The 20,760-nt window shown below is 34.3% G+C and overlaps 4 protein-coding genes across 4 annotated transcripts; 3 read left to right on the forward strand and 1 right to left on the reverse strand.

Moving 5' to 3' along the window:
• Positions 1-1,331: 1,331 nt before the first annotated feature.
• Positions 1,332-2,406, reverse strand: LOC135847896 (uncharacterized). Its single transcript, XM_065367625.1, has 2 exons — positions 2,244-2,406; positions 1,332-2,065 (listed from the first exon to the last, which is right to left on the reverse strand). The coding sequence occupies exons 1-2, from the start codon at positions 2,274-2,276 to the stop codon at positions 1,421-1,423; spliced, it is 678 nt and encodes a 225-aa protein (XP_065223697.1). The 5' UTR covers positions 2,277-2,406; the 3' UTR covers positions 1,332-1,420.
• Positions 2,407-8,814: 6,408 nt separating this feature from the next.
• Positions 8,815-9,852, forward strand: LOC135848246 (uncharacterized). The gene is made up of 2 exons (XM_065368083.1): positions 8,815-8,970; positions 9,125-9,852. The coding sequence occupies exons 1-2, from the start codon at positions 8,938-8,940 to the stop codon at positions 9,746-9,748; spliced, it is 657 nt and encodes a 218-aa protein (XP_065224155.1). The 5' UTR covers positions 8,815-8,937; the 3' UTR covers positions 9,749-9,852.
• A 4,127-nt stretch (positions 9,853-13,979) lies between these two features.
• Positions 13,980-15,114, forward strand: LOC135848058 (uncharacterized). Its single transcript, XM_065367833.1, has 2 exons — positions 13,980-14,135; positions 14,373-15,114. Exons 1-2 carry the CDS (start codon positions 14,106-14,108, stop codon positions 15,027-15,029), a joined length of 687 nt encoding a protein of 228 aa, XP_065223905.1. The 5' UTR covers positions 13,980-14,105; the 3' UTR covers positions 15,030-15,114.
• Positions 15,115-19,432: 4,318 nt separating this feature from the next.
• Positions 19,433-20,394, forward strand: LOC135848773 (uncharacterized). Its single transcript, XM_065368767.1, has 2 exons — positions 19,433-19,590; positions 19,694-20,394. The coding sequence occupies exons 1-2, from the start codon at positions 19,561-19,563 to the stop codon at positions 20,195-20,197; spliced, it is 534 nt and encodes a 177-aa protein (XP_065224839.1). The 5' UTR covers positions 19,433-19,560; the 3' UTR covers positions 20,198-20,394.
• The last annotated feature ends 366 nt before the right edge of the window (positions 20,395-20,760 follow it).

The following is a 20,760-nucleotide window of genomic DNA, read 5'->3' on the forward strand; positions in this document are numbered from 1 at the left end:
TTCAAAGCTGTAGCTTTGTCTAATGAAACAAAAATGGCGAAAATTAGTATTATAAATTAACTGTTTCTTTAGACAAAGCTATAGCTTCAAATAGGGCACAAATCACGCTGAAATTTTGTTCAAATATGCTTTGAACATCTTAGAAGTGCCTTTTGCTATACGTACATCTATCCCTGCTTTTGTTTGGTTGCACTTTTAATAAATATATTCCTCATTTTTTCAAAATTTGCCATTTTTCAGCATCTTTGAACGCAGCTGAAGCTTGATGTAATTAAGCTACAAAGCTCAATTTTTGCACGAATATCAAGTTTGTGCTGGAGAAGTGCCTTTCGATATTTTGGGTCAATTTTGAAAATCTTTGGGGCCCAAAATGGGGGGGGGTGCAGGGTCAATTTTCAAAAAATTTACAATTTTTTGCCCTCAGTCAGTAATGGTTAACAAATAAAAGCTGTATTCCAAATTTTATCAAGATTGGTTCGACCAATCCTTCTAACTTTGAGTGAGACTTGAACAACATTCTTGCCAAAATGACAAAAATCTGGGTACTTCAAACTTCGCGTATTTTCATCGTACAAAAATTATTCTTATATATTCTGAAAGGTCTTTGAAAAATAAGAAAAAAAGTATTCTTGCGTTTTTTTGAATAAACGCTTAGTTCTTGAGAAAATTGCGTTGGAAATTTCGCGGAAAACATTGTGAAATAATTTGAAAATATGGGAGGGCGGGGGGCAACGCTACCGCGTCGCCTGATGTAGATCTCTAACTCGTTAAATGAATCCACAATAAGCTACAAATTTTCACGACGTCTGAAGAAATTTTTGAATTCTGTAGAAGCAACTATAGAAAATCATGCTGAAGGCATCAGAATAACTCAAAATTATTACGAAATTGGGATTTTGAGGAGTTTGGAGCAAATCAGTTCGTTCAAATTTCAAAATTTACCCAGGAACAGTAAGTTTTTGATTTCTTGAAATGCTCATGAATAAGCTTGTTGAATAAAACGCACTCGAGGTGTACCCAAAGGTGAATAATCTCATGTTGAAAATATCCCACAACTCAATTTTTAGCTGCCTAAAATTCTGGAAAAATCAGAAATCGCTCTACATATTTTGAGTGAATTTTGCAAAGTGGATCACCATTCACCAACAAGAACCAATTGCGTCTATAATAAAAAAGTTAATTCGCCAGAAATTATTCATATTGAATCACTTGATAAGGTACCTACCCTTGTGCTTATAGCTTTTGAAACAGAAAAACCTCCGTTGAAACTAATATGTACTTACTTCTCTCGTTAGACTTTATATAAAAACACAAAATAGACAAAATTTTCTCCAGAATCATAATTTAATTGTATTAGCAAACTGAAATTTAATCGCTACAAATAATGATTGAAAAATCTTATTTCTAGACGTGAGGGCTCTTATTGAAGGATACTTTTCTGTGTTGACTTCTTATCCAACTTTCGACCCGAATCAGTTGAATATCTTCCAGTTTCGCTCGTCAGAGACTTATTTTTTCTCGGTTTTGGATTCATTTTTTCCAGAGATTCTTTTGGTTCGGCAGCATCTTGGTTCCTAGGAGTTTCTTTTTTAGCGGCAGATTCATTATTAGTGACATCATCTACGACACTTAACAATCGGTCTATGATATTTTTCTTAGCTTGTTCCATAGAATTTTCCAGGATTTTCTCCATATGTTCGTTCAATTGTTTTGCTAGATTCGCCATCTCCGAATTTGTATTGGAAGAGTTGGTATTAACATCGAATGCTGAACTGACGAATTTCGCGATGTTCACTTTTTTTTGGTGGTTGATTTCCTCGAGCAAATGATCGAGTATGTTCTGGCTAGCAACCATCAGCTTTTTTGCATACGGAGCGAGTTTGTCGTTTTTGGTGTTAGCGTGTTGTTGGATTTGCTGAAAATATTTGGCCATTGTTGGTGCATCATGGCCTAATAATTCCATGAAGACTTCTTCAATAGGAGCTTCCGATTCGAATAGTTCTGTAAATTGATCTGCATGTGGTAAAAGTTGTGAAAAGATTGAATCTTCGAAAGTGGCCAAGACCTGTAAATAAATGCCTGTAGTTTAGAATTTTCGAAGGCATGATAATGAATAAGTCTATCGATGAACGTGTTTTTCACTACCTACAAAGGCTCATCACTGCGTTTGAGTTCTTATTCTATAGTTGAGGGGACGAAGCATACAAAAATTACGATAAGTGGTACCTTACCTATGTACTTACCACGAAAGCAATAATAAAGCTGTATAGCTTCATGTTCAGCGAAAATTAGGATTTAGTGACTGAAAGTAAGGTAGAAACAGCACTATATACGTTCAAATACGTGCTTATAGCTAATTACTATTTCCAGTTGAATACTAACTACATGGTCAAAGTACAAATATCACATTAGTTTATAAGTATGAGTACCTATTGGTAAAAAAAATGAGTTTTTATACAGTTATTAGGATTTTAGAAGATGGCTTGATTGTTAAGTAGCTGGTGTTTGCCATCGTCTGTTCTTTTATTCAAACGTTTTCTTAATTACAAAACCTTAAACCTTGTGTCATATCACCTGCCATTTTAGGCAGTACTTAAGTTACTTTTTTTTAATGATATTGTTCAATAAATCTTCGTGGCAATTTTTGAAATTCTATTCGAAATTCTGAACAATGCTCGAGATATCTCAAAGCAATTCATTGCACATCTCGTGTCCGAATGCTCTAAAAAATTGACAAATGTTTCATCACGTGATATCTTTCAAACCGAATTCGATCTTGAAAAACGAACTAGAAAATCTAAAACTTTAAAAAACTTCAAAAATCAAAAATTCGTGAAATAAATGTAGAATTATACCCTTTGGTCATGGCATGAGGGAGCGAGGGAAAAGATAGGTTGACCTAATGGGTAGAAGAAGTGCTGCGCTGAACTTGAATAAAACGCCTTTCTAAAACAATTTGAAATTGTTGGAGAAAAGTCAACTTTTGCTGGAGGCTTTTGATCGACTTGAAAATTGTGGCCAAATTGATGGATTAGAGAGGAGTAATTATAGACTATCATGAATCGAGTTTCATTTTTATTTGTACCTATTTATTTAGATACTCTTTTGGTAAAAAATATACCAGTTGTTTAAAAATTCGCCAATAATCGAAAAAATAATTTTGGCAGCTAAGAAATTTGGTTTTGACGAGGATATTTTTTGAGGGTTCTCGTTAAGGGCATGATTCGAAATTCCCATTAACAATATTTCAGCTGACCTAATCAATTTTTCAACTATTGGAAAATTTTTGACAGTTGAAAATTGTGCATTTTTGACAATTCATATGTTTTTTAAGAGATTAATATTGTGCAGATACTTACCAAGTAGGTATTGAATAAAAATGATGGAAATTAGTTCTGACATCATTGTCAACTCCCTCAAACCAAATTTACTCATTTTTTGCGATTTCAGAGCCTCCAGTGCAATTTTCGGATTGTCCAGAATTTCGAAATTTATTTCGGAAAATTAATTTATGCAGCTAAAAATTGAGCAGTGATCTGTGGATGATCCTGGACTTGTTTAAAGAATTCATTCACATTTCAGAAAATGTACAGGGGGCACTTCGAGTGTTTCTTTTTTCTACCGATAATGAGCCACAACTCGATTTTTAGCAACCCCAAGTAATTTCCATGCCTTCTGGAGAAATTTTAAAATTCTGGATGAATCGAAATTCGCACTGATGGCTGCAGAATGGCAAGGAATGGGAAAATTTGGTTCGAGAGAGTTGCAATATTAGTTTTAGGATTGAGACCTTATTAGATCAGATCAGATCTGGACATTTCATCCAGCTCTAGTCAAGTTCAGTACCGTGACTCGTGAGGTCAAGTTTTCATCCCACAAGCCTTAATGTGTAAGATCGAATTATTTTCCAATTTTTTTGGGTGGAGGGGAGGTGTTTAAAATCACAAGATTATAACATGTTCCCGTAGTATGGGGGTTTTAGGTTGGTATTTTTTATTAAGACGATGAATTTTTGCATTTCGGAGGGTTAACTTCGGGAATATAGTAGAAGGTTGACTTTCTCAATGTGTTAGGCATAATTTGCTTTCTTCATTAGAGTTTTATTATCATTGGCGATAAATTACGTCAAAGAAAAACTTATTCTTTGCTTTCTAAGCATTTGTAATTTACAGCAGTTCACTTAAAATTGACTTGTAATGACAAATAGGTCACATTCAACGTACGCGTAGGTACTTATTTAAGATGATACCTACGCGTACCCGATTGTAGAAAAAGTACGATTTCAAGAACCGAAAACCATCAGCGGTTACCTAATTTATTATAATCAGGTGAAAAAAACGTTTTTTTGCCCATTTAAAAACTCGTAAAATAAACTCAAAAAACAGCATTACAAAAAAAAATTTACCTACCTAGTTTCAATCAGTCTCAAGTTTTCTTCGACACCATGAAACAATTCGCTTTCAATTTTTTCATCGTAAGTAGTTTTTCTGAATTCTATTATGCTAAAAAAAAAAAAATAAAAAATAATAGATAATTTTTTGGTTGTTTTTCTCGATTTCTTGAAATTATCAATTTATGACCGAAAAATTGGCACCGCTACATTCCAATATAATTTATCAGTTTCAGAATTGATATGTATTATTCGATGTGTTGGCTTGATTGATGCGAAATATGTATCTAGGTACTTACTTACTTGCATTGAAAAAATTTTCAAAACACAAATTTACCCAAAAATAATTCAACCACTCAGTAGAACCCCAAAGTGGTCTTGTATTTTGGTGGAAATCGCCTAGATCAACGCAGAACCTCAGATACTACCTTTTGAAACGAGACCATTTTTCCAAAACAGGTTGGGTAAGGGCCAGAGCGAAAAAATCATGATTTTATTCAAAAATACTTCTGTTTTGAGGGCCCATTGTCCTTTCAGGGGCACCTTTCCGGGCCAAAAGTTTTTCTGAATGACTTTCAACTCAAAATGAAGGCCTCCACTGAATTTGGTACAAATTCTCCCACTTTTTTTTCGCGATGACTGCATATAAGGTACCTAATAGGTACTGAGCTTAGCTATTTTAGAACTTCATTCACACAATTTGTTTGTAACAGATCTCGTTGGCTGTTATCACAGAACCAATCTTCACTTTGAACGAAGCCCGGTTCAAGGAGTTATTTGAAGCCAGGACTCCCATTAAGGAAATTCTCGCAGAAATCGTACCCTCTGACCCGGAAACCACTTATAAAAACTTTCAAGTACTCAAAGAACATATAAAAAAAAACGATGACTACGCCTCGTACGCTAAAACCTTGATATCGGCCAGTCAAAAAGTTCTCGACAACATTTTGCATGAAATCAATTACAAAGGAAAAGTGAACGTCGAGAAATTCGTAGACGCTGCTTATACTTAGTAAAGCGTGCAAGTTGCCCGTTACGGACCAAAATATGCTGCAAGTTCTAGATGAATTAAATGCATATAAATTCAAGCTGATTTTGGATGTTGGTAATGAAGCCTTCAGAATAATGGCGGATAAGATAAAGAGCTTTGCTAATGATACGTCCAATCAAGAAACATCAACTACAGAAGAAGATACTGAAAAAACCTGTTTCTAAACTGGAAAAGAATGAGAGGAGAAAGTACGAAGAAGTAAATCCAAGAAATCATCGTCTGTTTAGAAAAGTTGGGATGCAAGAAAAATTGTCTATATTTTATGTTATTTGTGGTATTTTACTTTATTCTTGAAGTAAATTAATTTAGTAATCGACAAGTTTTTTCATTTTTTCGTCTCTATTAGTAGGGGTATACCGACGTCGGTCTATCGTTTCAAAATCGCAAAAGAGTGGCATCGGAAAGATATAAAATTTTTGCGATATTCCTTTGAAAGGGGACCATTTCCCGACCCCGAAACCACCATTACATTTTTGAGATCGAATTGCAAAACCGATCCAGGGGTTCCCAAAGTTGTGAAAATTGAGCACCTCCGTTGTCATCTGTTTTGGCCAATAAATCCTAACCAAAAGGGGGTAGAGGGGTGCTTGTGGTCTCAAATAACTCGTATTGGATCACTCTTGAAATATCTACTCATGACCGTTCTCATTTAGTAATACCCAACATTTCAGTGGTTCCCAAAGTTGAATTTTTGTATTCCAAGTTTTAGTAGTCACGCATTCAAACGAATATTGTCAGTAAATGAATTTTGCAATCAAAAAATGTTTCAGATAACAAATTTGCAAAATTTTATGACGATTTCAAAAATGTGTCATTTTTTTCCTTAGCATTGATGGGGGCCGAGGTGAGGGGGTTGGAACGTCAAAAAACGTGGTCTAACAATGTTGCATCCAAACTTGAATTTGAATTTCTCACGAGGTTTTACCGTTGAACTATTCTCTTCAGTTGCACTTAAGATTGTTATCGATACACGCAACCACAATCCACTCCCTCCCCCACGCCTCAACCCCCCCTCGCTAGAGCTTCAATACCTACTAAAAGTGCACTTTGAACCCGAAATAGCTTCATTTATGAGGTTTATGATGCTAAAGTGTTGACTCTAATTAATGAACTTTACATATTTTCCGATGCACATATCCACAATCAACCCCCACACTCCCACTTAAGCCTCCATAATTATTCGAAGTCCACTTTTGACCCCAAGATTGCATTTTACGCCAGAAATTGATAGAAAACGTATACCAACGACTACTAGTGATTTAAAAGATATAAAATTTACGCAATATTTCCTCGAAAGGGGACCATTTCCTGACCCCGAAACCACCATTACATTTTTGAGATCGAATTGCAAAACCGATACAGGGGTTCCCAAAGTTGTGAAAATTGATGTCCAGTGTGATTTTTTTCTATAAATGTGAATTTCAATTTTCGATTTTGTAGTTGCAGAATAAAGTTTGAAAAAAAAAATAGAAATTGATTAAAAATTCTATTTTTAAAGACATCTCATCCATCTTTTATTTTTGAGGTAAAGTGAGTGGAATAAATTGTCACCAGTTCCACTGAAGCTTATTTTGCGAGGGAGTTCGGTGGAGGGACGCAGTGTAGCAGTTTTCCCAAAAGGAAAGTTCGATGAAAATATCGAAAAATTGACATACAACATACAACACTAAAAAAATGAAAGAATTAAAAAAAAAATTATGGTAACTTTTTCAAAAAATTTTTAATTTTTTTTAGGTCAAAATTATGCAAATACAAAGTCTATCAAGTTTGCCACATTGAAAATTTCGGTTTATGGAATATTATTACCGGAAGAGAAAAAAAATGACCAAAATTTTTCATTTCCAAAAGCTTATAATTACCTATGTACTTCTAAAAATATTTTTTTGGTATTTGATTTTTTCTCAAAATAGTGCTAGCCACGAGGCGGGGTTATGAAAATTGCGGAATTACAACTTCAATTTACGATTTAGCATCCCCTAAAGAAGGAAATACAAAAAAGGCCTGATTGTCCTGTCACTATACATGTATATTTTATTTCATGTTTTCAACCCCTAATCCTATCCTAGGTATATTATAGTTTTTCTTTTTTCATTTTATTTAATAGAATAATTTTGTTGTAAAAATATTACAACTTTCAAGTTCAAAAATGTACTTTTATTGATAATGGAGCAGTAACAGAAGGCGGGGGGATATCATGGCCAAGTGCATCGAGAGGTATCTTAAGTTCATTTGGAGTCAACACTTCAGCAACATAACCTCATAAGTGAAGCTATTTCAGGGAGGGCACTTTTAGTATGTAGTTATTGAAGCTCTAGCGAGGGGGGTAAGGCGTGGGGGAGTGGATTGTGGTTGCGTGTATCGAGAACATTCTTAAGTTCAACTGAAGAGAACAGTTCAACGGTAAAACCTCGTGAGAAATTCAAATTCAAGTTTGGATGCAACATTGTTAGACCACGTTTTTTGACGTTCCAACCCCCTCACCTCGGCCCCCATCAATGCTAAGGAAAAAAATGACACATTTTTGAAATCGTCATAAAATTTTGCAAATTTTTTATCTGAAACATTTTTTGATTGCAAAATTCATTTACTGACAATATTCGTTTGAATGCGTGACTACTAAAACTTGGAATACAAAAATTCAACTTTGGGAACCACTGAAATGTTGGGTATCACTAAATGAGAACGGTCATGGGTAGATATTTCAAGAGTGATCCAATACGAGTTATTTGAGACCACAAGCACCCCTCTACCCCCTTTTGGTTAGGATTTATTGGCCAAAACAGATGACAACGGAGGTGCTCAATTTTCACAACTTTGGGAACCCCTGGATCGGTTTTGCAATTCGATCTCAAAAATGTAATGGTGGTTTCGGGGTCGGGAAATGGTCCCCTTTCAAAGGAATATCACAAAAATTTTATATCTTTCCGATGCCATTGTTTTGATAATTTTCACTTTGGTACCCCTACTATATTGAAAATTATTGAGGATAAAAACTTGGATCTAGCTGCACATATTACTGAATTCGATCTGATCATGTTCCAGAGAATTTCTACGTATGATTTGATCCATCACATCACATCAAACAGGACTTTTCAAAGAATTTTGACAGATACCTAACCTTCAGAAATATTTAACATTTTAAATAGGTAGGTACTGTACTCGTATAAAGTTTTCTTGAACCTACCATTTTACAAAAAATCTACCTGCTGCTTAAATGACAAGTGTAATCACACACGGTTCAAAGTTTTGCAATTAAGAAAAATATGTTTTAAAACAAAAAAAAAAAAAAAAAAAAAAAAAAAACATTATTGCGAACATCAGCTACTCAACAATCAAGCCTCATGTCAAAAATCCTGATAACATTGTAAAAATCCGATTTTTTTCCCACCAGTATATAAACTAAAGTGAAATAGGCTAACAAAATAGTGAGCATTTCTCCTGCAATTGCGTATTTGGAATAATACTTTCAATCTGTAGATCTTAATCTTTGTTCAACATGAAGCTATTGTCGAGCTTTAGTATTTTCGTGGTAAGTACTTTTCATTTCTTTTTATCAATTTGATAAGGTAGCTAACGCCATTCTCCTCCATACTTGATTAAAAACACAGTCTCAATAATGAAAAATATCCTCATCAATAAACTTTGTAATCCACCTACCAAAATTCTGATCATTTTATTTGCAGGTCTTGGCCACTTTCACAGCTCCAATATTTTCACACGCAGATCGATTCGAAGAACTATTCGAATCCGAAGCACCCATCAAAGAAGTCTTCATGGAACTAATAAACACCAATCCGGCAACAAACTACATATATTTTCAACAAGTTCTACAACACGCGAACACCAAAAACGACAAACTAGCCCCGTATGCAAAAAAGCTGATAGATGCCAGCCAAAAAATTCTCGATCATTTGCTCAATGAGGTCAACTATCAAAAAAAGGTGGACATAGTGAAATTCGTCAATTCCGCATTCCAGTTGATGACCACTTCATCCAATAAAAATTCGGAGATGATGAAACTAATGCAAAAGTTGAACGAATACATGGAGAAAACCTTCGAAGATGCTTTGGAAGAAGCTAAGAAAAATATCATGGAGAGATTGTTAAGCGTCGTGGACGATGGGTCTAAAACTATTAAAATCCAAGACGTTTCCGAAGCAAAAGAATCTCCCAAAAAACCGAATCCAAAACCGAAAAGAAGCAAATCTTCTGCAACTGGAACTCAAAAAGATTCCAACGCATCCAGTCGGAAATTACGTAGAAGTCAAATAAGCAAAGTTCCTTCCAATAAAGACGCGGATGCTTGAAAAAAATATTGATCAATTTATAATTCATGTAGGTAGGTACATCTATAGTAGCAATCCATTTGCTGTTTATTGCTAAACCGAATAAATTGTGATTCTGCAAAAAATGTTGTTGCATCAGGTACACTTTTTTTTCAAGATGAAAGAAACTGATAAAAGAATGTCATTTCTGAAATCCACAAAATTTTGAAGTCCCTCCAAGTTGATTTTTTTTAATGATATTATCATTGGTATATATAGGTACCTCCGTTGGAGATGTGACCAGATCTTAGACCTTTTCAGACCATTTCAGACCATTTCACACCTCTTCGGTTACATCTGATTAGACTGGTTTGATCAAATATCATTTGATTTGTTTTTTGATTTAATGTAAAAAGATTTGAGTGAGATCAGGTCTGAACAGATGTAATATTGGATTCAGAGAATATCAGGATTGGATCTTATTTGCTCTAGTTTCATCAAGATCTGATCTATTTCGTTCTGGTTTGATCCATTCAAATCCAGAAAGTTTCAATTATTTCTCTCCAAACGGATCTGATCAGGTCTGAACAGACCTACTCACAGCAAAACCTTGATCTGACCATGGACTGAGCAGTGAGCAGGACTAATCATAATCTATCATCTACGTAGATCTGTTTGATCATCACCAGATTTAAAATATGCTTGGTCAAATTTGATTAGATCTGTTTGATCGGATACGACTTTACACCTGATTAATCAGGCCAGATTAGATCACCGTCAGATCCGAAAATTTTCTAATCAACATACAATTTTATCCAAAACGATCTAATTAGCTCTGCTGGGACCTGTTCAGGCTTGTTTTACTCATCTTAGATGGTCAGACCAGTTCTGATCAGATCTGAGAATTCCTTGAATAGGTACAATACAATGAAACCTCAATCAGATCAGATGATCAAGTTGCATTTTTTTCAGAGGTCTAAATTATCAAAAAAAAGTGTAATGATATTATTCATTTTTTTTCAAATGAAAAATTCTTGACAAAACAGATAGGCAATTCAAAGTAGGTACAATTTACTACATGCCCGAATGCTTGAAACCTCTTCAGGGATGGAAATGAAAACAAAAATCGTTGATTGGACATTTAATTTGTTAACCAGCAGCTCACCACAGTCTATAAAAACTCAACATCAAAGTTCCATCAAATTTTCCGGAATTTCTTGAGACGTTAAAATCGTTTAAAATTGTCATAAGACCTCTGTACCTACTTTCAAGAGAAAAAAATATATATTATATTATTTTATAATTGTTCACAGACCTATATTTTTTTAATGGCCAAATTCTTAAGCTCTTGAGTTTGATTTTTCATTCATTGAGATTAAAAAAAGCCAACTCAATAATTTTTAGCTTCATCTGAAGCAGGTTAGCTGAAGTCAAATAAATTCCCAATTCAGTTCATATTGAATCGCAGCACATTTTCATCTGGGGTAACATTTTTCGAGAAATTGAATTCAATCAAAATGAGAATCTGTCAGTAAATTAACTCAACCTGCAAATATGGAAAAGGAAAACCAACACCCATTGATTGATCGAATTCTTCGGAACTAATGAAACAAAGTGAAAAGTGATAAATGGACAACAGAGTGGAGTGAACAGAAATATATCCTCGGTTTCGAAAAAAAATTGGCAAAAAAGTTGACGTTGAATGGGAGACTAGCTATACCTACCTACCTATACCTAGAACAATATTATTGGTCATTTTTTTCAAATTTTTTAAGCTTCACAATATAATGTTAAGAATTCATTGGATTTTTTCTTTGATCAAATATTCTAAAATTGGCTTACTAATCAAAAAGTTCTCAAAAGCGATACAAAATATAGGTATTCTAAAATCAGATAAGTAAGTATACCAACTCTGAATATTGAAGATTTATTCATTTTTTCCAAGTTATCAGAAGTCCAATAATATACTTATGAAAAGGTCAGAAATTGTTGATTCTTTTTTCAAAGTTTTTCAAAGTTTGATATTAATTACGTAGGGCTAGGTAGTTATAAGTTTGTCGAGAATTCGTCAGAATTGAAAATTCAATTTTTTCCAAATTTTAAAATTTTTGAGAATTTACCGCGAAATTGTATTTTTTATACTTGTAAGTTCTTGAGTCGGACAAAATTTGAAAAAATTCAAATAAATGTTGACTATGCCTAAGAATTTTTTCCAAGTTTTCAAAAATCTTGCATAACTTATTACTTAATGTAAAAAATTAATCGTGATTTTTTTTTAAAAAGCTGACTGGCTCATTCCACGTCAATTCGACCGAGATGTGGTTAGGGAGGTTGGCGACTTTCTTGAAATTTTTCCTGTGGAAAGACCTTCTGAAGGGATGACCAATGGCGAAAATCGCAGCCCTCTAGCCATTTTCTTAAAGGCTGCTAGGGGGTGTCAAAGTTTTCAGTGAACTTGAAACATCATCCATTTCAGCAGTGGATTACTCGATTACCGCGATACCTACCAAAATGGGACTTTTCTCAATAGATAGAGGTTTTGAATGGCTTTTTGGCGATATCATAAAAATCAGTGTTACCACTTTTTTTCGTTCAAAAAATTAGCTCGAAAAGTTTCAAAACGTAATTTTCATATCGTTCCGACTCTCAAAAATTCTGAAAAAAATATATTATAAATAACTTTTCATTTTGAACAACATATTATAGAATTTAGATGGCATTATTTTGTAAAGTCGATTTAAAAAAATTGAAAGTTTGCGAAAAAAATCTATTTTTTGATTTAAAACACGAAAAAAAAGTTTGATTGGTGAAGTTTGCCCATTTGACCCCTATTTTTACGTTTCCGTTGAAAAAGTGGAAAAAAACCTTTCACTCGATGAAATGAACTCATCACAAAAAAAGCAAAATTCGAAAAGATTCAAAAAATGAACGAATTTTAATTTTTTGGCTATGAGTGTAATTTTCATCAACTTTTTTATGAAATACGTCAGAAGGGGGTGAAAATAAGACAACAGAGTAAATGTAACCTTTCGTTGATGTTTGGAATTGAAAATTGAATTTTTTCGAATTTTGATTTTTCTGTGATGAGTTGTACGAAACAAAGTGGCAACACTGATTTTTATGATATCGCCAAAAAGCCATTCAAAACCTCAATCAATTGAATCCAGATCTGAAATGGATGATATTGCAAGTTCACTGAAAACTTTGACACCTCCTAGCAGCCTTTGAAAAAGAGCTAGAGGGCTGCGATCAGCGATTTGCGCCATTGGTCTTGCCTTCGACAGATTTTTACACAGAAACTGACCCCCCTTACGACTTCTGGTCGAATTGACGTGGAATGACCCAACACCAACTCAATGAATTTTCTTCTTAAAATTTCAAAAAAGTCAATCGACTTTTCTTTCGTCTTCAGAAATCGGAAATAATGTCAAAAAATTGAATCATTTTTTTCCAAGTTTTCAAAAGTCAGCAATTTTTTTTGAATTGCCCTCTCGTTCTCTTATTTTTCCTCTAGGGGAACACATTCTGACCTTATTGTTGCAATTTTGACTCTGAAAAATGAAAAAAATAATTTTTGTCTCGAATGAAAAAATTAATTTCTCACTTAAATGAAACAAATTGATTTTTCCCTCTGAAAAAATTAATTTTTCTCGTCATTTGAAAAGTTCCAACGTTTGAAGACGACCATCAAAAGCGAGCGATTACTCACGAAATTTTCAAAATTTCAAAATTCACGATGGATCAATGACAACCTTGAAATTTCACCTTCGACAGTCAAAGCTCGTTAAAAATTGCACACTTGTTCATTAAGCTGTTCAACAATTTTTTCACCAAAGGACAAATGCTAAATCAACCTGCTGGTTCTTCGAGGGTATTATTTTCATGATTTGAAATTTATTAAATAATAATTTTCACCAATAAATTTCCGAATCATCACAATTTTTCATTTTTTTGAACAAAAATTTGATATGTAAGGTTTTTCGAATCCAGCCAGATGAGAAACACTGGAAGATCACGTTTTTCAATGTCACAGCTCGTTGAAAATTCTGTAACACGTTCGTCAAAACATTCGATAATTCATCTTAAAGAACATGTGTCAAATTAAATCATCCACCTATTGTTGGTGCCTACGCACATATTTCGTAATTAGAAAACAAAAATGAAACGCAAAATTTTAACGTTAACACGAAACACACTAATCATCATGCATATTTCTTATTTTGCAATGAAAGCAATCGTAAATCTGCCATCATTGCGATCCCTAATCAGTAATTACCTCAGGAAAACAATTTCTCCGACTATATAAACAGCAACGAGAGGTATCCAAAACACAAACAAATTTCAAATTTTAAAGCGTGTTCTATCTTGCGATATCTTAGTGATAAATTATTCATCCACAATGAATTCATTCTGCGTTGGACTCTTCGCGGTAAGTTGAATTTTCATAATCAGTAAAATAAAATGAATGAAGAAAAAAATATTATAACAGAAAAAAGGTTCTAGGAGAAAGACAGGATCTGATCAGGATTTGATTAGACCAAACCTAATCAGATCCTGATAGTTTCTTCTTGCAAACAAAAAAACTAATGGTAAAAACTAACATAGGTAGGTAGGTACTTTATATTTTATAAGCCTCTTTCTAACAAAACTTTGAAATTTGTCACAGGTGTTGGCCATGTTCGCCGGCACTGCCTTCTCGAAAGTCAGCCAAGACGAGTTTTACGAAATGTTCAGAAACCGAGTCCCCATGGAGCAAATACTCCCAGCAGTCTGCGACAATTGCCCAACTGTACAATTACAACACATGCAAGCTGTCCAACAACATATAGATAATGGCGACGATTTTGCCACATATGCCACTAATTTGAAGAAAGCCGCTCAAAAAATCCTGAACGGACATCTGCGTGAAATGGGCCATGAACCTGTTGACATCATGGAATACATGCAAGCTGCTAGCGATATGGTATCTGGTAAACCACTACAGAACCCAGAGCTGGAGAATGTGATCAAACAGTGCTTGGAAAATAGGCAGAGACTGGCCGAGGCTTCGGATGAAGAGAAACAATCCCATTTGAACAAGATGATTGAGGCTGCTAACGCTAATGATGAGGAAAATACCTACGGAGACGAAGATCAAGATCAAGATCAGGATCAGGATGTATTACAACACGAATCCATTCAACTCAGCCAACCTCATCCAGCCGAAGTTGAAGATGATGAAGATAATTTTAGCCAAGAACAGGTTGCTGGAAGACACGATTCCGCTCAACGCAGAATTCGATACACTTCGCCGCAAGCTGAAGAAGAATCTTCAGAAAACTGAGAATTACACTGCGATGTAAATACCTACGTTGCAAAATTTATTTGTGTTGTTTGTTGAATACAAATAAATTATCTTGACCGACAAATTTTCGTACAGCTGCCTCCCAATGGGTCAGGTAATAATGAAAAGGTACCTATCCAATGAAAATCGAGGAAATAGTATGTCTGAATATAAAATGTGGGTACACCATTTTGAAATTAAATTCCACCCAGTCATCAATTTTTTCCCCTTGGAATAAAAATGTTCCACTCGGAAAATAATTTCGATCCCTTAAAAAAAAATGATTTAAAAAAATTAAAAATCGTTGAAAATTTAAGAATGAACCTGACAAGGGAACCTTCCCGCCAACTTCGATTGAGCTGAAATAGGCCTCATTCGAAGAATATGTCACCTAAACGTCAAAACCAAATTTTAAGCAGCACATAGGTACCTAGTTGATTTTTTCGTGAATTCTTCAAAATGACAGAAATATACGTAACTTCTTGGTACTTAATTTTCTACAAAAGGGCTAAATGTGGAGATGAAAGTCTAAAAACCAGTTAACTGAGTTAACATACTTACTAAAGTTTGCATCTTGAATCAATTTCCAACAATTTCGAGTCGATCTGGGAGCCACCAGCAAAACTTTAATTTACATCTATAGTATACAGCTACAAGCAAAAAAAGTTCACCAGGCTCTCATTCGGCCCCCATTACACCTAGGAAGCTAATTTTTTTTTTAAAAGAAAGCTCTCGATGAATACTTGATGCGAAAAATATAGCGAAGGTCCAATTTTGATTTTAAGGGCCTCAAATTTCGGAGAAAGGGGGCTAAAATCAACATAAAAAATTTTTGAAAATACACTTTCTTCCAAATTGCATTTGAAACCGAATTCAAAAATTTGAACCGATTTGGTACCATAGGGGGCGAGATATGCCCCAAAAACGAATTTTTGGGCCCCCTTTTCTAAATTTATGAAAACTAGACCGATTTCGCTCATTTTTGTTTTAAAATGTTCCATATGATGTGTAGATATGTTATAAAACATTTTGAATTCAAAATTTATTAGTTTAAGCATGAAAAATTAAATATCAAAAAAGTAATATTTTGAACAATTTCAACTTTGAACTTCAAATTTCTCGGCCGAATATTTCCAACTTGCTAAGCATTTTTTTAAATCATCAAAATAGTAATCAAAACAGCCAACTTATAATTCTCAGCCGAATATTTCTCTTTTTAATTATTAATTTTGCGTAGTAAGTTGTAAGGAAAGGGACTTGGGGTCAACCTTGAAAAAACGAGTTCTGAGAGAGAAAAGAGAGAGGGAAGGGGGGTTTGGGGGCGCAGCCTCCAAGAGCGAGTTCCGAGGGCGAAGCCCGAGGAACGAGTACGGGGGTGAGGCCACGAAGCGGCCAGGGGGCGGAGCCCCCTAGTATAATATACGCGAGAAAAAAAAGCATGTGACAATTGTGACTTATCAAAATACACGCCACAAGTCGTTTATTAACGAATAAACTGATGAAAACGCTATCAAAACTCAACTCTCCCTCCCCAAAATCAGAAAATGAAAAATGATTTGAGCCTTTTTTTTCATTCCATAATAACATGCCTGATTAACGAGGAATGAATTTTGATATGTATTGTTTGATTTCCAAGCATTGAAATAATGTGAAAAAGTTTTCCTTCAGAAAGTTCTGCTGTTTCCCTCCTTTTTTTCACGATGTCCTGTTTGTTTGATACTTTGCATTCACTTTTTTCAATTTTTTAATCATGGAAAAAAACCTTGATTCCCTCTCTTGAAAAATTATCTTTTTTTAAAATATTTTATGCAAGCAACAATTTTCAAACTTCCCATTCATTCTTCCCTTATTTTGAAAATTTGAATGTCTAAAATTTTTTTCTCCAGTGATGATGAATTTGTGGAGGGAGGAGGATCCAAACCCCTGAAGATTTCGAGTGAAAAAAAATCGAAATGCATTCCTTATTGTTAGTAAGAAAATTGAAACACATACACCTCCATTCAAACAAAATTTTAGGAACTGTCCTGCTTTTAAATTTTTTTATATTTTTCAATCATGGAACAACACATTTGGAACCTCCCCTCCCCTTCTTACAATTAAAAAAGTTGAGGTGTTTTTGGGAAAATCACTAGTTTTTTCATATTTTTAATTAAAAATTATTGAATTTCTCACTTATTCTTACCTGAAGATTTTGGAAATTTTAATTTCTAAAAATTTCCTTTCAAGTGATGATAAATTTGGGAAAAAGATCATAACATTTGAGAATGTAATATTGAACCACTTATCCTTCTATTTCTGAAAAAGATCGAGGTATTTTTGGGAAAATTACTCCTTTTTTTATACTTATTTTAAATCAAAAATTTTTTGCAGAATGAATTTCGGCTTTCCAACTTTATTTGATGAAATGTTGGGAAATTTCCAGTCTTAAAAGTCTACTGGAGCCTCCAGTCATTTTCAAAAAGTCGCTGGAGGCTCCGAAACGACTTAAAATCCACCTGCAGTCGAGTTCGTAGCGTATTGAAATTAGTTTGCAGAATGAATTTCTGCATTCCAACTACATTTGATGACATTTTTTGTGGGAATTTCGAGCTTCTAAAATCTGCTGGAGTCTCCAGAACTGCTCAAAACGGTTTGAAACAGTTTCCATTAAATTTGACAGGTCGAAAATAGGGTACCTGCATCCAAATTTCAGCTTTCTTGATCAATTTGGTAAAATTTTGATTTCCCCCCTCATTTTTGGCTTAATTTGGTTTTCAAAAATTCACCAAATTTTGATCTATTGATCTATCTTTGCACGGTTTAAAAAAATTCGTGCAAGTTCTATGTTGAAACGCAATATCTGCGATTTCGGCTGACCTGTAAATCAAAATGGCCGCCATTTTGTGAGTAAGGCCACCTTTTTTTTTTAAGGACAAGGGCTAGAAATGTTCCATAGGACTCCCCTTCACGAAAAAAGTTGTCCCGGAGGATCAACGGGGGGAGGGGTGCAATAGATCCTTATACGGGCTCCCCGAATATTACAATTATGTAATTTAAACTTTTTGATCCCTTGACTGAATTTTTCGTTATACATTTCCAAAGTTGATCACAATTGAATCCAACTCAAATCTAATCAGGAATACAATTTTTTGAGGTTCATCTGACCGAGTAAATGGAGTTCCTCAATCATGCTGTTACGACAAGATATTGTATAACAGTAAGTCTGAATAATATATCATAGAATCTCGAATACTATCTCTCGATTTCGAAGATATAGTGATTTGAAATTCCTGATGAAATGTCACCTTTTGCTGGAGGTTCCAGATTGGCTCGAAAATGGTGAAAAATTGAATGGAGTGGAGAGTCAAATTAGGTTTGAAGAACGATTTTTCTATTTTTATCTCTATGCTTGAAGATTAATATCGAGATGCTGCTTCCACCATTTTCAAAAATTCACTAAAAATCGAAAAATCAACGTAGCATAGGCAGCTCAAAATTTGGTTTTGTGGTACGAAGAGTGATATTCTCTTTCGGTTAATCAAATTTCAGCTCAATCGAAGTTCAGCGGTTTTAAAGGTTTGCTCATAAGTAAGTATAATAATTTAAATTTCAGCCACTATTTTTTTGCAAATGAGTTTTTTTTTTCAATTATACGAATTCAAGTGTTTAAAACTTTTCATCTTCATCTGTCTTGTCCAGGAATGCTTACCAATGGATTTTTTCTTTTCCACGAAAAATTGCAAGTGAAATCAGCCCCAGTTCGATTTTCTTCTCAATGCTCTAAGATAATAATTGTACAATGTACATAGATAATAAAAGTTTCATAGGATTTTTTAATACCATACCTCTACCCACTCTCCATTTTTGACTGTTTTTTGTGTAATTTGAGAAAATCTCTAATTTTTAAGCATTAGATAAATTGCATTTTTTTCTAAATTTTTGGTATACATTTTTATGAGGTTTCAGCGTTTGTTTGATTCTGCTCTAAAATCTTGAAAATAAATAATGCTTGACAACGCTGTATCAAGCATTCCTGCAAGTTTCAAAGTTTTGTTGAAAACATCAAATTTTCACTCCAGATCAATTTCAAAAACTACACTCTGCCAAATCGCACCCTTTTTAATGGGTCAACTGATGCATATTTTCTTGCTTCGGATTACATGTATGTATTTACCTATTGAATCGTCGATGAGGTTGTCCCATTTTCATTATAGAGGTATGCAAAAGCTCGTTTATTTCTTTGTCGTTTGACGAAACATCTACGATAATTCATCTCGAACAATAATGTCACATAAAATCACCCATTCTTTGTAAACACATATTTCGTAATTAAAGGTGAAAACGAAACGCAAATTCTCACATATGGTATGCTCAAACTATAAGCATACATCAATCACCGTTCAACTTCGACCTTCCTCCTTTCCCACAGCCATTATTACACCTCTATAATCAGTAATCACCTCAGGAGCATACATTTCTCTGCTTATATAAACAAGCAACAAGAAGTATCTCAATCATACGAGTACATTTAGTGATACGTTTCATATCGACAATGAACTCACTCCACGTTGGAATCTTTACGGTGAGTGTAATCTTGAAATTTTCCTAAAAGATACAAACTTTCATTACACAAACAGGTATAGGCACTTATAATGTTTTTCAATCGTGAAAATTGTTGTTCCCAGGTATTGACCGTGTTCACCAGCACCGTTTTCTCGGCAGTGACCCACGACCAGTTCGTCGAATTGTTCAACAAACGAGCATCTATGCAGGAAGTTCTCGCCGCAGTCTTCGACAACGACCAAGCTACTCAATTCAAAGATTTTCAAACTATCCAAGAGCATGTAAACGCAAGAGACGATTATACTGATTACGCCAACAAGTTGAAAAAAGCTGCTCAAAGTGTATTGGACAGTAAACTCAGGGCAATAGGACACCAATCTATCGATATCGAAGAATACATGACAGCTGCAAATGATGTTGCATCTGGCGTACCTTTGGAAAATAAAGAATTGGAAAATGTAGTTAAAGAAATGTTGGAAAGAAAAAATAAAATGATGACAGCTTCGGAAGAAGAAAAAAAGCAGCATTTAGCTGCAATGACACAGGCTGCCGAGGCTGCTTTTGAGGAAGCTTTGAGTCACGAATCTGCTCAATTCCAAAGATCTCATGCAGCAGGACATGCTTAAGTTGAAGATGGCTGAGAAGATTGAGAATTCTATTCGGAATGTATTTTTTAGTAAATTTTATTTGTGTTGTTTGTTGAATAGGTATCTACCTACAAATGTGACATTTTTGGTCGACCAAAGTTTAAACCTATTTTCTCCTCTTCACGGTGTTAGAATTAAGTCTTAATGAATTAATAAATTTAAATTTGCAATTGGGAGCAACGTTTTATTTGATTAAATTACGAATACGCGTGTTTACCAACTTACCAAGCCCAGAGCCCAAGGGGCATAATTAAAATTGAATCAATATACGAGGTCTCTCAGTATGCCTGTAGATTTTTGTTTCATAATGTACACCAAAGGACCAATTTTTTAGAATTTTTCTTTCCAAGTGCAAAGTTCAATGTTCTAAATAAGACTTGAGCTCTCTATTAAATGAAAGCTGTTTCACATAAAAGTTGTACATGTACTTTTTGATGGAAATTAAAAATGGAACTTTTCAAATGAAAGTTGGACTTTTGAATAGAAGCTGAACTATTCAATAAAATACTGAATTTTCTCATTGAAAGTTGCACTTTCTAGTT

The sequence above is a fragment of the Planococcus citri genome, chromosome 5 (assembly GCF_950023065.1).
Source record: "Planococcus citri chromosome 5, ihPlaCitr1.1, whole genome shotgun sequence".
Lineage (NCBI taxonomy): Eukaryota > Metazoa > Arthropoda > Insecta > Hemiptera > Pseudococcidae > Planococcus > Planococcus citri.